The sequence below is a fragment of the Periplaneta americana genome, chromosome 6 (assembly GCF_040183065.1).
Source record: "Periplaneta americana isolate PAMFEO1 chromosome 6, P.americana_PAMFEO1_priV1, whole genome shotgun sequence".
Classification (NCBI taxonomy): domain Eukaryota; kingdom Metazoa; phylum Arthropoda; class Insecta; order Blattodea; family Blattidae; genus Periplaneta; species Periplaneta americana.
The window spans coordinates 1,303,698-1,318,532 of record NC_091122.1 but is presented as its reverse complement, the minus strand read 5'-3'; the positions used below and the strand labels follow the sequence as shown (position 1 = coordinate 1,318,532).

The 14,835-nt window shown below is 38.9% G+C and overlaps 1 protein-coding gene across 4 annotated transcripts in view; it reads right to left on the bottom strand.

The window, feature by feature from the left end:
- LOC138700874 (ATP-dependent translocase ABCB1-like) overlaps positions 1-10,192 on the bottom strand; it is a 73,204-nt gene extending 63,012 nt beyond the window's left edge. For 2 of the 4 annotated variants that reach the window (XM_069827258.1, XM_069827260.1), the window contains exons 1-2: positions 10,069-10,192; positions 2,734-2,768 (exon numbers count right to left, since the gene is read on the bottom strand). In XM_069827258.1, the coding sequence (XP_069683359.1) occupies positions 2,734-2,768; positions 10,069-10,140 (107 nt within the window). In that variant the 5' untranslated portion in view covers positions 10,141-10,192. The remainder of the gene's footprint in view (positions 1-2,733; positions 2,769-10,068) is intronic. The other 2 variants (XM_069827262.1, XM_069827264.1) reach the window with 2 other exon arrangements.
- Between the last annotated feature and the right edge of the window lie 4,643 nt (positions 10,193-14,835).

The following is a 14,835-nucleotide window of genomic DNA, read 5'->3' as shown; positions in this document are numbered from 1 at the left end:
AATAGAAGCATTTGAAACGTGGATATAGAGAAGAATGGACCGTGTGAAGTGGACAGACAGAATAAGAAACGAAGCTGTGTTGGAAAGAGTGGGTGAAGAAAGAATGATGCTGAAACTGATCAGGAAGAGGAAAAGGAATAGGCTGGGTCACTGGCTGAGAAGAAACTGCCTACTGAAGGATGCACTGGAAGGAATGGTGAACGGGAGAAAAGTTCGGGGCAGAAGAAGATATCAGATGATAGACAACATTAAGATATGTGGATCATATGAGGAGACTAAGAGGAAGGCAGAAAATAGGAAAGATTGGAGAATGCTGGGTTTGCAGTGAAAGACCTGTCCGTGGGCAGAACATGTATTTATTTTTATTTTATTAGGTTATTTTACGACGCTTTATCAACATCTCAGGTTATTTAGCGTCTAAATGAGATGAAGGTGATAATGCCGGTGAAATGAGTCCAAGGTCCAGCACCCAGTTACTCAGCATTTGCTCGTATTGGGTTGAGGGAAATCCCCGGAAAAAACCTCAACCAGGTAACTTGCCCCGACCGGGAATCGAACCCGGGCCACCTGGTTTCGCAGCCAGACGCGCTGACCGTTACTCCACAGGTGTGGACTATATTCCTGTGGAAATGGAGGTGATGGTGATGGTGATGTCTACCGGAATGTCTATTACTAAAATCCAGAACCTGGGCACTTCTTTGTTTAGAAATACACCCAATAAATAATAAGCGAAGATCTGAGATTACAAGATATGCAGTTCTTGCAATACCGATATTCAAAGTCATTTTTCATACAAAATTTAATTTCAGACCCCATGTTTATTAAACTTTTCTTTTATTTTGATTACAACCACCTCCCTAGATATTGAATGCCTTTTTTTAACCCCATATGTATATTCCTTCGTTGTTCGAGTGACTGATAGGCAAATTAATGACATCAAGCCTGTTCCACGGTGGCGAATTAGGGTACGTACACGTTGGAGCGACGATAAACGATAAAAGAAGCAGCGATGCTATATCAGAGAGAATTGAAGCATGCATTGTCATTGAGGTGTGCATATTGGAGTAACGATAAAAGCGAAGATACACGATAAAAGCGACGAAAAAGAAAAGTACCATTTTCTTCGCTCTTGTCGTTCATATGATCTCTGATTAAGATAATATTAATCTGTATAATTACCGGTGGTTGTCAATATATCCGAATATTAATCGATTTATTATTATTTCGGCATGTTAAATTAATTACTGTAGATACTGGCAAATTGATCAGTTGTGTATTTATTCGTCCTATGTTATGTAATCACAAGAACCAATCACAACACAACGAATTTATGCTATCTTTGGGATGAGAAACGGGTTTAATTTTGTACGTATTTAAGTTATATTAACCTTGAACTTAGCAGCTGATACAGGGACGTCATTTTATTTTTACTTCAGTTTTTATTGTACCTGAGTTTTTGAATGTACTTCACTCCCACCCCTTCTACTAATGAAGTTCAACCGTCCTCCATACAGATCCAAGACCGCATATACAGTCATAGTAGCCTTACGGTCATAGTAAACAGTACGTTCCAAAAATATGTTCGTGTTTTCCAGTGACGAAAGAGATTTCAGTATTGAATCATTCTCGCACAGGTACTGTCGTCCATTTGCCTACGTCGTATCCCGGTTTCCCCCACCAGCTTTTATTCGCCAGCTAGTGGCTGGGCTGTCTTAGCTCTTTTCTGACAACATTAATTTCTGTTAGGAACTGGACGTCTACGTACTATTATACAACTGTTTAAAATAACTTAAATAAAAGGACCTCGTTAAGTAATTAACTGTCACGTGATTTCTTCCCTTTCTACGACCCTACGACATAACCACTTGGACGGACAGTAGATAGCATGTGTGAGTAATTTTATCTTTTCAGATCGGGCAAAAGTGAAGGTTGAATTTACAGTACGTAAGGTACTCTGTTATAGAATTATTTCAACACGAGATACTAGTACGAAGGACGAAACTGGTAATTGGGATTAGGTACAATAGTCTATAGTGCGATAATATGCACATTAGAACTGAAGCCCGTATCGAAATGAACGGCCACCATTTTAAAAAATGTGTTTAAATATTCATATTATGATTATTTTTCAATTTAACTTCATTCTCTATATTGTACGCTAATGTGCTGTAGACAGTATAATATACACTGCATAATGAATACGTTCAACATGGACAGCTCAGTTCGTGAGTAAAAACACTCATTGTTAATACTGTACTGTATTTTGATTAAACAAAAACCTAATGAAAATGATCAAACACAAAAGCGCAATATTTCATAGTTTACGTAAATGGATGAGCTACTTTTTTTTCCCCTCCTATACCCAGTAAAGTGATTTGTTTGTATATTACGCCAGTATCATCGAACTCCAGTCGTGGAAGGGGTAGCAAACGGCGTTGATCCAGAGGTATAGGCAAGTTAATATTAAAAATGTTAGTAAAAATAAAATGATGTCCCTGTATTTCCTATAATCTTCTTTCATTAAGTGGATGCATAGAATATCTTCTACTGATAAATCAAAATGTCCGCTTCCCTCGTCCTCGTTGCTCCGATATGAACACTTGATTCTTTGATAATACCAAAGCGTCGCTAGATCGTTTCTTTTATCGTTTATCGTTGCTCCAACGTGTACGTAGCCTAAGTTGCACACTGAATGTGGCGCACTTCAACATGAGGACAGTCATTCGTGCTCACCTGCACTCGGGGCCCGGGGCCTGGCCGCTGCCAACCTGCGGACACAAATGTAACCATTAGACATGAAATAAAATGCTGAAGTATCTTCGCTTATGAGCCATTTGGACGCGGGACTGGTCGTACACTTGGGAGCTCTCTATGCGCTTCATTGATTATTGTCCATGTCCGACAGATGGCAGTAAATCCTATGCTGAAAGGTGGGCCATCCTACCTCAGCCCCTGATAGAGCCAGGTCCCATCCGCACACAAGTAGCTATACAGGGTGATTCACGAGGATTTACCGTCCCTTAAGGGACTTATTTTCGAAGACATTCTGAGCAAAAAATGTCATATAAACATTTGTCCTAATCTCAACATTTTCAGAATTACGCTAATTTGAAGTTGTTTGTAAAATACCCATTATTATTGAGTTTTAAGGGTGAAGGAATATTACAGATAAAGAATGAACTAAGTTATTCAGGAGTATCATTTCTTTAATTAGCTAGTATTTTGAAGATAAAAATGTGTTGTGAATTCCATACTTGCTTCGTACAGAATTTTTTTTTCGATTTTTAACTACAAAATTATATTTTCTTACGAATTTATCACAACATCTGTTACAAATCACGCCACTCTTGTAAATTCTTTAAGACTGTACATTAGAATGCATAATTAAACTGTAAAGAATCAAGTTCCTAAAGTCGTATGATTTGTAACAATTTTTTTTATAAGTAAGTAAGAATGTCATTTTTAGTTAAAAATTGAAAAACAAATGTACAAAGCAACTAACAACACATTTTAGCTTCAGAACACTAGTCAATTAAAGAAATGACACTTCTGAATAGTTAATTCTCTATTTGTAATATTTTTTACCCTTAAAACAAAAGAAAAAAAGGTATTTTACTATCAACTTCAAATCAGTGTAACTCTGAAAATATTGACATTAGGACAAATTTATATGACATTTTTTGCTCAGAATATCTTCGGAAATAAGCTCCGTAATTGGCGGTAAATCCTTGTGAATCACCCTGTATAAACCGCAAGGGCCAGAGCCCCAAGCCCTTCCCATAATATCAGCATCGGAATCCCCCAAGATCTCACCCCAACCTATTTTTACTATCGTAAATGATAGATGAAATGAAGGGGAGGTGGAGTGATAGACACAAACGGGAGTACCCCGAGAAAAAACTCTCTCCTATGTCTGCTTTCTCCATCTCAGATCCTATCAAGACCTGGCCGGGAATCGAACCCCGATCGTCTGGATGAAAGACCGGCGCGCTGACACTTCAGCCACAGCCTAACTGTAGAGCAGATTTACGAAATAAAGGCTGGTTCACAATAAACCGGAAACGGAAACGACAACAAGAACGAGAACGGAGATAATGCTAAAATGAATGTATTTAAATGTGAGCATTCACAATCAACGAGAAGTTCGCCGGAGATCGGGAACGGGAACGTGAAAGTTGATTGTGAATGCTCACATTTAAACATATTTATTTTAACAATATTTCCATTCTCGTTCTCGTTGCAGCTTGCATTCCCGGTTTATTGTCAACCAGCCTTAAGCCTTTAGACATGAGGCTAGCGGAGCCTCGGTATACGCACTGCGCATGCGCACACTCTGTAATAAATTACTTTTGTATTGCTTCCTTTCAATCTGTATTCTTTCACGTGGTCGATAAGTTACGCTTAGCATGTCTGACCGTGGAACGAGCGGGCCTGGGTTCCAATCCTGGTTGGGACAAGTTACCTGGTTGAGGTTTTTCCCGGGGTTTTCCCTCAACCCATTAAGAGCAAATTGCTTAGTAACTTTCGGCGCTGGAGCCTGGACTCATTTCGCTGGAGTCATCATCATTTCACTTAGACGCTAGATAACCATAGCGGTGGCGTAGCGTCAATGTAAGCTAAAAAGCTTAGCTTCCCCAGTTAATAATAATTTCATAATAAACCTGCAGTTTATGGACAAAATTATTTATTAATTTTAATAGAATTTATATTTACGCGTTAAATATTGTGATGCGGCAGCTCAGGATGATTCGTGATGCAGCAGTAAATAAGAAGCCTGCACACACCAGCTTCCAAGCAGACTGGTTTCTTCTGTGTAATCCACCCCGCAGATTTTCCATCCCTTTCTAACTAAACTACCCTAGTCGCAAGGCTCGCAAGAAGCTAGCTTTGACATTGAAAATAAGTAGTTTCCGAGTTATTCCTTTTCGTCAGTTGTGTTTAGTTGAAGTGTTAGTGTGCATTGTGGCTGATATAATAAATAATGAGCGAAATAACAGTTCCTGACACTAATTTACTTGAATTTTTTTTAGGACAATTGTATTATCAAGACTGACTTAGGAACAAAAGTGTGATTTAAAAAAGAAATGACCGACTCCCTTGCTGTCAATGAAGGACACAACCAAAAGACAGACGCATACTTACGTAATGATACTAATATTGTGATTTATCTAAGTATGACAGGGAGTGAGCTAATGTTATACGTAGAGCCTACGTATCTATTTGTTAAGAGATATGTGTAAACCGTGAAACCATATTTTATTACGTATCATTTGAGGTCATGCCTTATTGGTGTTACTTACGATGTTCCAACCAATCTTCGGACTGCTGACTTGACATTGACTACTATTTATTTAAGACTGTATTTTTGTAATACGTTTTCTCATATTGCATGAAAGACAACTTGAGTTAGCTTCCCCTGCTCAAAATTTCATGCTACGCCACTGAACCATAGCACTTGATAAAGCGTCGTAAAACAACTCCATTAAAACTGTATCTATTCCTACACCTTCACATGGCCAGCATGTTCGTACAAAGTTGGTGGGGAGTACTGCAGACTACCAATTAACTCCCCACTTCACCTTCCCCGGCTAAGACAGTTATGTAGACCTGAAGGCAAGTATTGCTGAGTGACGGATTGTATAAGGCATGCATAATAGTTTTCGGCTTTCTCTAGTCGACTAAAATCCAGCACTGATGCACAGTGCTTTACTAAAGCGGAAAGGACATGGGTAGGGATATCTCCTTTTCTTTTTCCTTGCCCTTTATGCCCAGGGCTGATCTATCATCTCCGAGCTGCTCGGCCTGGGTAGCGTAGTCGGTATAGCGCTGGCCTTCTATGCTCGAGGTTCCGGGTTCGATCCCGGCCCAGGTCGATGGCATTTAAGTGTGTTTAAATGCCACAGGCTCATGTCAGTAGATTTACTGGCATGTAAAAGAACTCTTTGGGGACAAAATTCCGGCACACCGGCTACGCTGATACAACCTCTTCAGTTGCGAGCGTCGTTAAATAAACCATAATTATGTCTCCGAGCTGCTACTGCGCTCACGCTTGTCAAAACACGGGGGCAGTTCTACTGACTAAGGAACAATTCAGAATAAAACACGGCATCGTCTTAAAAACACATTTCACAAATAAAATAATATTACCGTAGGGGAGACTGTTGTACCTTTAGCATAGTGCACCTTTGAACATTTTTTGTTTTTTATTTTTTGCGACTACCTAGAGGACTCAAACTGAAGTAGATTGTAGGGAAAGTCGCTAAGTAGCTCTGGTCGTAGTTTTGGTTTGATTTATTGCAAAATGTGAGTTCCGTGAACGAAAGAATCTTTTTTAGTACCAAAAGTAAATATTTCGTTCATTGGTATATGTTATCTAACATAAAACCAGATTGTATTTGTTACCATCCATTAAGTACAGTGTGTTCCGTATCATCTGGTGAGTAATAACATATTTTAATTTCCATGATTTATTCGAATCTATAGTTTTGGTAGCCATATTTGTTTAAACGTGCACCCTGTTGTACCTTTGAACACAGAACATCTAGTACCACGGAACATGTTCCAAGGTACATAATACTATTGGTTTTTGTCTTTATTTTATTTTAAGATCATGCCACGAACTAAATCTGGAATTAAGAGGTCCCCCAATTGATCCGGATGCCTTGAAGAAAGCTGTTGAAGCAGTTATGGCTCCTCCAGGAAATAAAATCTCAATCAGAGAAGCCTGCTCTGGTTTATGATGGCAAATACATTTTAAATATGATTGTCAGTTCTTACAGCTATATTCCCACCTATATTACATGTGTGCCAACTTACAAGAGGGTATGTTCTAAGGTACATGAACCTGTTGTACCTTTGAACATATTACACTTTATTTTTTCCATCCTTAATAGATGTGTAGAACAGTAAAATATATACACGAAGTTGTAAAGGAATCTTCAATAATTATTTATTTAAAGTATTTTTTAATTTAAAAAACATCATTTCCCAAAATTAAAAAAAAAATAAAATGTGAAAAGTGTTTAAAGTTACAACAGTCTCCCCTATATAATAGTTGTACAAATATTACTTATTCATTTATGAACCTCAGGGTTGTCTAAAAGTCATTTGTAAGTAAGTTTAAAAAGTCTGAAATCTCCGGGGGGGAGGGATTATCCCCCAGGCCACCCCGTGTACTCATAGCTCTTACGAATACTCTACGTAACGTACAGAGTGATTTATATAGAACTGACACATTTCTTTCATTAATTGCTTCAAAACGAATTGTGCTAGCGACAACTTATTATACCTAAAATGTAGAGGAATTTTGGGAGATTATTTACTTCTATAGCAAATGTTGTCCGGCGTTGTCAAATCCGGAGATCTCGGTGGCCACAGGTTCCTGGAAATTATTCGGTCGTCACATAACCGGATAAATGGAACCATGCTTCATCTGTGAACCATGTGATGGATAATATGGCAGGATGTTCTGGAGTTTCGATTCCTTGTCACTAGATGCGCAGATGTTTATGTTTTATTCCTATTGTTGGCAGCTATTTTCGACATTTTGTGTCAACGTGAAAATGCAGTACACATTAAATCAACGACTCTTCCTTGTGAAGAAATACTGGATTACGAATTCAATTACAGCTACTCAAAGGGCATACCAGAGAGAATTTGGTGTTCGCAATCCTCCCAAAAGAAACACAATACTGGGACTGGTAAACAAATTGGAAACAACTGGATCTCTGGTGAGTGAAAAGGGCAAGCATCGTTCACCTAGGCTTCCCACGGTTGTTGTTGACGTAAGAGCACGACTGGAGCAGTCACCCAAAAAATCATTAAGACGTTTGTCGCAGGAGACAGGGTACACCTACTCAATGTATCAGAGAGCCTAAAGCCATATAGGGTTACGCTTGTTCATCAGCTACAGGAACCAGATAAGGATAAAAGATTGAATTATTGTCGTTGGTTTCAGACGTTCATTGTGCAAAATCCTACCATATTGTCCATCACATGGTTCACAGATGGAGCATGGTTCCATTTATCCGGTTATGTGACGACCGAATAATTTCCAGGAACCTGTGGCCACCGAGATCTCCGGATTTGACAACGCCGGTCAACATTTGCTATAGAGGTAAATAATCTCCCAAAATTCCTCTACATTTTAGGTATAATAAGTTGTCGCTAGCACAATTCCTTTTGAAACAATTAATGAAAGAAATGTGTCAGTTCTATATAAATCACTCTGTACAACGCAGGCCGGTGCTTAGACAATGCAATCCTCGAAACGAGAGTCTGTCTCCTTATTTCGGTTTACAGTGCATTACTATCGCGTCCTGTACGTACGCTGACAATTTGACAAACTACAAACGGGGATGAAACAAGAACTGAATGTATGCGAAATGCTCAGCGGATCAGAAAATTCCGATTTTATGCTTTTGTTTAAGAAATTTTAAACATTCACCTTCCACGAGTTTATTCACTTTCCTTTTCCACTGGCAGATTCTTTGCTTGTTGATACTCCATCTACCTTGGAGAGTGACGTGACAAAACTGTAAATCACTTCGCAGTGCTGTACGTGGCCAGCGGCACACCACGATGATGATTATGCAACACTGGCAGAGAAAATAAGATTATTCCGTTAAAACACCGTCCGCAACATCTGACTGGGTCTCCGGCGTGAGGTACCGGCTGGTCTCATACTGTTAGGATGACGTCAGTTGTCATTTCACGTATTTCATTCTTGTATGCAAGATAAACTATTCGGAATTTGAATTGAAAATAAGCGTAGTCCCTGAAACTCAGTTACATAGGCTTATATGAACAGATTCAGTCGAGGTACTGCATTACGTGAGACCGCCATGCTGTAAGCTTTCACCTCCAGTACGTAATCATGAATGTAACAGCCTGGCATTTACTGTTAAGGCACAACTCTGCATTTTTACCATTTCGGTTCATAAGATAATTTGTTTGGGAATTTTAAGTCTCTTCAGAATTTTTCTTCTTTTTATACAGAAGGTTAAAAAACATTCAATATTTTGAGAGGCTGCAGTGTTAATCAAAAGAAGAAAACAAACTCTAATAAACATCCGTCCTAAAACGAGACATGAGCAGGCCTACGTGTTCATCAACAGCACAGCCGATGCTCAAGTGTTTTCCATAAAAAAAAGAAAACATTATGAGAGGTGGTAGTTTTCATCAAAGGAAGAAAATGTCTAATAAATTAATTAAAAGTGTAATATACAAATAAAGTTTTGTACGAAACAATTGGTATTGTAAGAGCAGCATATCTTCTGATGTGAGCTCTTTGCTTCTTTCTTATTGGGTATACTGTTTACTGCAGAGACCAAATGACTGCACATCTCACTAGAATTTTGCTTACTGCATTTCCGAAATGATACTGTATACCCAAATAGAAATAAGCAAAGAGTTCACATTACAAGATACTCTGTTCTTCATTTTACGATTCATCTTTATTAGACTTTGTTTTCTTGTTTTGATGAATAGAATACTGTAACCTCTTAGATTATTGACTGTTTTTCTAACTTTCTGTATTTAGGATTTATTTTTTCCGCATTCTAACTGATCTTGGCTATAATTCAAATTCTCATGTAATTATGGATGTTGAAGAGTTTTATTTATTAATAGTTACAGGAACCGTGGGCCTTGTCTATGAAATTGCCCCCTAAACGTTAATGTGTTGCCCACAGGTATTAAATAAATTTTAGCTATTTTTTTAATATTCACGTTGTTGCATATACTACATGATTCTACCCCCACTAATCACACTCTTTAACACAATTAAGTTATCTTGTTTTGATAAGTCAGTCATCACTGATAACGATAACCTATATCTGCGAGTGCATCCACTATTCGAGGGCTCGTCTCGTAATGTTATTTGAATTCTAGAGTTTTTCGAACACGCAATTTCAGAACTCTGTGCTGAATAATCAACAATCAACAATGAAGTGCAATTAAATAGGTCACAGCTCGCCTACTGCCACGACGTCACTTCACTCAGCATGAAGCCGCTCCTACTGCACTGAACCTCGGCAAATCTAATTTTAAATTTGAAAGTGTACGCACCTGGAGCAGGGGGTCCTGGGGCAGTGGTTCGACGTCGTGCTGGCCCATGCTCAACTGGTGAACGCCACTCATTATCACCGCGTCGACCTTGCGCTCGCTTTCACGTCCAATCGTGACATCGTAATCACGCGCAGTGGCGGCTCGTAGTGACGTCGCCACTGTGTACACTATAGTCAGTTGTTTAATCTTGATTTATGCTGGTCTGGCCTGGAGAGCTGTGTACACTGCTAGGCCTCATTTTGCTATTGAGTATACAATAACATTTTGCTTCTAAGGAATGGCGCAGGGAAAAGCATCGACTGACCGAATCCTTCGCGGCCTCCCTCCCCTGTGTAACTAGACAAATTCTGATATTTCTTTTCCTGTAGTTTTGCATCAGGAACTTTATCGCTTTACACGAAATACAACGTAATATATATATTTTTATTATTTTAGTAGGTTATTTTACGACGCTTTATCAACAGCTTAGGTTATTTAGCGTCTGAATGAGATGAAGGTGATAATGCCGGTGAAATGATTCCGGGGTCCAACACCGAAAGTTACCCAGCATACAACGTAATATTCAACAAATTAAAAAATGCGTTTTTGCGTGTGCGAAAGTAGCATTTTCTTCCCCATTTCCTTCCCACTTCCACAAAATTCGTGAAATCTAATTCTCACGCTCTTGCTACATATCCAACCGAATACAACTGAAGAGGTGAATTCCAATGTCTTAATTTTATTTTATTTTATTTTTTTTGGGACTTGCTTTATTCACGTTTTAATCTATCCTTTTCGTCCACACCTGTGGATTAACGGTCAGCGCGTCTGGCCGCGAAACCAGGTGGCCCGGGTTCGAATCCTGGTCGGGGCAAGTTACCTGGTTGAGGTTTTTTCCGGGGTTTTCCCTCAACTCAATACGAACAAATGCTGGGTAACTTTCGGTGCTGGACCCCGGACTCATTTCACCGGCATTATCACTTTCATTTCATTCAGACGCTAAATAACCTAGATGTTGATACAGCGTCGTAAAATAACCCAAAAAAATAAATCTATCCTTTTCAAGTCTATATTTAGTATCAGTATTTATTTATTTTTAACCTGGTAGAGCTAAGGCCGTCAGATCTTCTCTGCCCCTCTACCAGGGGATTACAACTATAAAATAAATAACTGTGTAAGTTTATTTAACAGACTAGCCTAAGTTTTGATGCCGACAATTAGAGCGACAAATTTGTTTTATCAGTTTATGTCATTTTTCTCATAACTTGTCCTTTGGACTTGGGCCAGTTTGGAATCCACTTCTTCAATTGTTGTTTCAAGGAGGTTTCTGGTTTCAGTCCCTAACATACTATTAATAATTGTTGGTGTTGTGTACAACATGTTTTCCCTTTCCGCATACAGCGTGAGATTTAGCGGAGAACTGTTTTCAGAAAATGAGACGAGTGACGGTAGGAGAAAGAAGAATAAAGTGCACAAGATTTTCTGATGACGTGGCGTTCTTAGCAAAAGAGGAGATGATACTAAGGGATATGCTACTGGAGCTAAATGACAGCTGTGAGCAGCAGTGGCGTGTGGTGATAAATAATCCTGGTGGTGTACAAATATTTATTATTATTATTATTATTATTATTATTATTATTATTATTATTATTATTACTATTATTATAGGTACTAACTACTACATATCTATTAACATATTTTTTGTAGGTATAGATTTACATAATTTTGTTAGTCAAGAAATTGCAGTTAATCAGTTTCCTATGTAGGTCCAGTAATAGCAAAGTACAGTGTTCAATTTCTATTGCAGCATACCGTAAATAATATTGTTTTCGCTATATTGCGTTTTATAACACAGTTCATACGTTCACAAGGATTCGAAACGTGTGACTTGAAGGACTTCGTTCTGTATAGTGTTTGATGTACTCTTAAACACTGTTCCTCTTTCCAAATGTTCCTTAAGAGTGCGTCTAATTCATAACTGAAATTGATGAGGCCAAGAAAAATACTAGCGTTTAAATATGAGTTTCAGTCTTCGTGACCTCTTAACGCCAACTAAAAGCTCCACAAAACCGCACACACATATCATTCTGTTGTTGGCAACTTTATCATTGTGAAATTCAACAATCAATTAAATCCCATTGTGTCTGTATGTTTGTTTGACCCAACACTGCTAATTTAACATTATTGTTGATGTGTGCAGCTGATGAATCGTGTTTTTTTATTCTTTCATTCATGTGCTTCAAATCAATCATACCTGCAGAACGGTAATCAAAATTATTTAGTTACTACGCACAGTCCTAAATTCAAACAGAAAAATAAATAAAATTCATAAAACGTATGATACTTATTTTTGTCAATAAATGTTCGCCGTCGAACAACAGACAAGGAAAACAAAATACAGCGTCTTTTATATTGCAGCCGCATATTGCATTTTTCGTAAGTCCAAATGTTGAATTTTCTTGTCACTTCTCTAGTACTGTTCTTCGTCACTTATAATTTTCTACTCATATTCTTTATTTTGATCTTTTCGTGTAAAGGTCTTACAGAAAATTACACATTTAAAAGATTTTGCTCACTATTCATAGTAACATTTATGATGGAACGAGCTTGAGAACTCATCTGAAAGTGCTCCTAACCCCCCTACGCACACTGTATTGCCTCCCTACCATGCTCCAAAGCCTGCCAGTGAAACAGTACTATTGCGCATGCTCGAATGGAACAGTGTGCCGCAAGTGTTGAGCGGTAAACGTAAGTTCCAGGCGTCAACAAGAACAGTACACATGCAGTGTTATTTTTACATACCTATTATAATAAAGAATTATGTCGCTCACATAGTCTACTGCAGCTCATTGGTATAAATTTAAAACCATGTGTTATTTGAAGAAGTGGTGCACTGCTCCTATGCTCCTTAAGAGAAATCGCCACTGGTGAGCAGTATGGAATGAAGATAAATGCAAACGAGACGAAGACCATGATCATAGGAAGGTAAGCTTGCAAATTCTAAATGAGGCAGTAGAGCAAGTGGACAGCTTCAAATACTTGGGGTGTACTATAAGCAGTAACATGAGCTGCAGCCAGGAAGCCAAAAGGAGGATAGCAATGGCCAAGGAAGCTTTTAGTATAAAAAGGAGCATTTTCTGTGGATCTCTGGAAAAAGAACTAAGGAAAAGATTAGTGAAGTGCTTTGTGTGGAGCGTGGTATTGCATAGGGCAGAAAGTGAAGTGAATTTGAAATGTGGATATGAAGAAGAATGGAGCGTGTGAAATGGACAGACAGAATAAGGAATGAAGCTGTGTTGGAAAGAGTGGGTGAAGAAAGAATGATGCTGAAACTGATCAGGAAGAGAAAAAGGAATTGGCTGGGTCACTGGCTGAGAAGAAACTGCCTACTGAAGGATGCACTGGAAGGAATGGTGAACGGGAGAAGAGTTCGGGGCAGAAGAAGATATCAGATGATAGACGACATTAAGATAAATGGATCATATGCGGAGACAAAGAGAAAGGCGGAAAATAGGGAAGATTTGTGAATGCTGGGTTAATCTCCTCATTATGTACAGTTTGTCTGATTTAAGTCGCTCATTTTTGTTTAGGCAGCCCAAATATCAGTCTAGCTATGTGGGAGGTATTTATTGGTTTCGCAGGCGTAATCAGGGATGTGTATCAGCGTCCATGTGAATGTCTTCGTATTATAACGTTATATTCCTCAGATTAGACAGAAAACTGAATACACGATGATTCAAGAGGAGCAGTAAATATTTTAGGAGTGGTAGTATAGACCATTCGGAATAAAAAGGTTCACATGAACATGTGTCCAATTTTCAATGGCTGTTTGAATGTACAATGACTACGTAGTACGTTTCGCTCTTGTGAGGGCAGCACTGTTCATAACGGATGTTTGTAATTCCATTGGCTACAAGGAAGGGCATCTTCTTCCAGTATGACGGATCGCCTATACATTTTAACCGTCAAGTGACACATTATCTTAAGCCCGGTTCAGACGGTGCGTGTTTCTGTGATGGATTCCAAGGTGGCTGCGCGGATGGGTAGCCTGCGTGCTCACTCGCCGGAAGTAATGCGCTCTGGTGGCTCCGTGGATGGCCAGCTTGCTGGATTTCGAGGGTAGGTTCCTTGCTATTTTTCGTGATGGTTTGCAGGCTGGAAACCAAAGATGATCATATATCATCACCACTGAAACCATGTCGCCATGTTCGTTGTTTTCCAACTAAACCTGTTTTTTCTATATTCTTTAGTTTCTAAGAAACAACAATTAAATATCGGACTTTAGCTGTTTTGCACTTATGGCTTAATTACTTTATTACTACATTCACTACTGTTAATGTAGGACTTTAGTTGTTTTCCACTCACGGTTTAGTTTCTTTTTGACCATGAGTGTTGGCAACAGATGAAACAGCAGATGATTTTCCAATTTGAACTGTGAAAAGAGCCAGCTCCGTGTGAACAACTACCATCACCGTAGGCAACAGGGGAGCCAGCCAGTCAGCACGCAGGCTACCCATCCGCGCAGCCACCTTGGAATCCATCACAGAAACACGCACCGTCTGAACCAGGCTTTAGTCTTAAATTCCCTGAACGATGACTCGGCAACGGTAGTCACGTGCATTGGTCCCCAGACCACACTCTGTGGGGGTAAGTGAAGACGAAGGACGAATTGGTTGCTGCCTTCATTAAACAGTAAGTTACCTCACAAGAGCGACACTTACCGTTGTCAACAGAGTGGAACTGTTGAAATGTATTGATATCATGTAAAAAAAGCAATAAATGTAATCA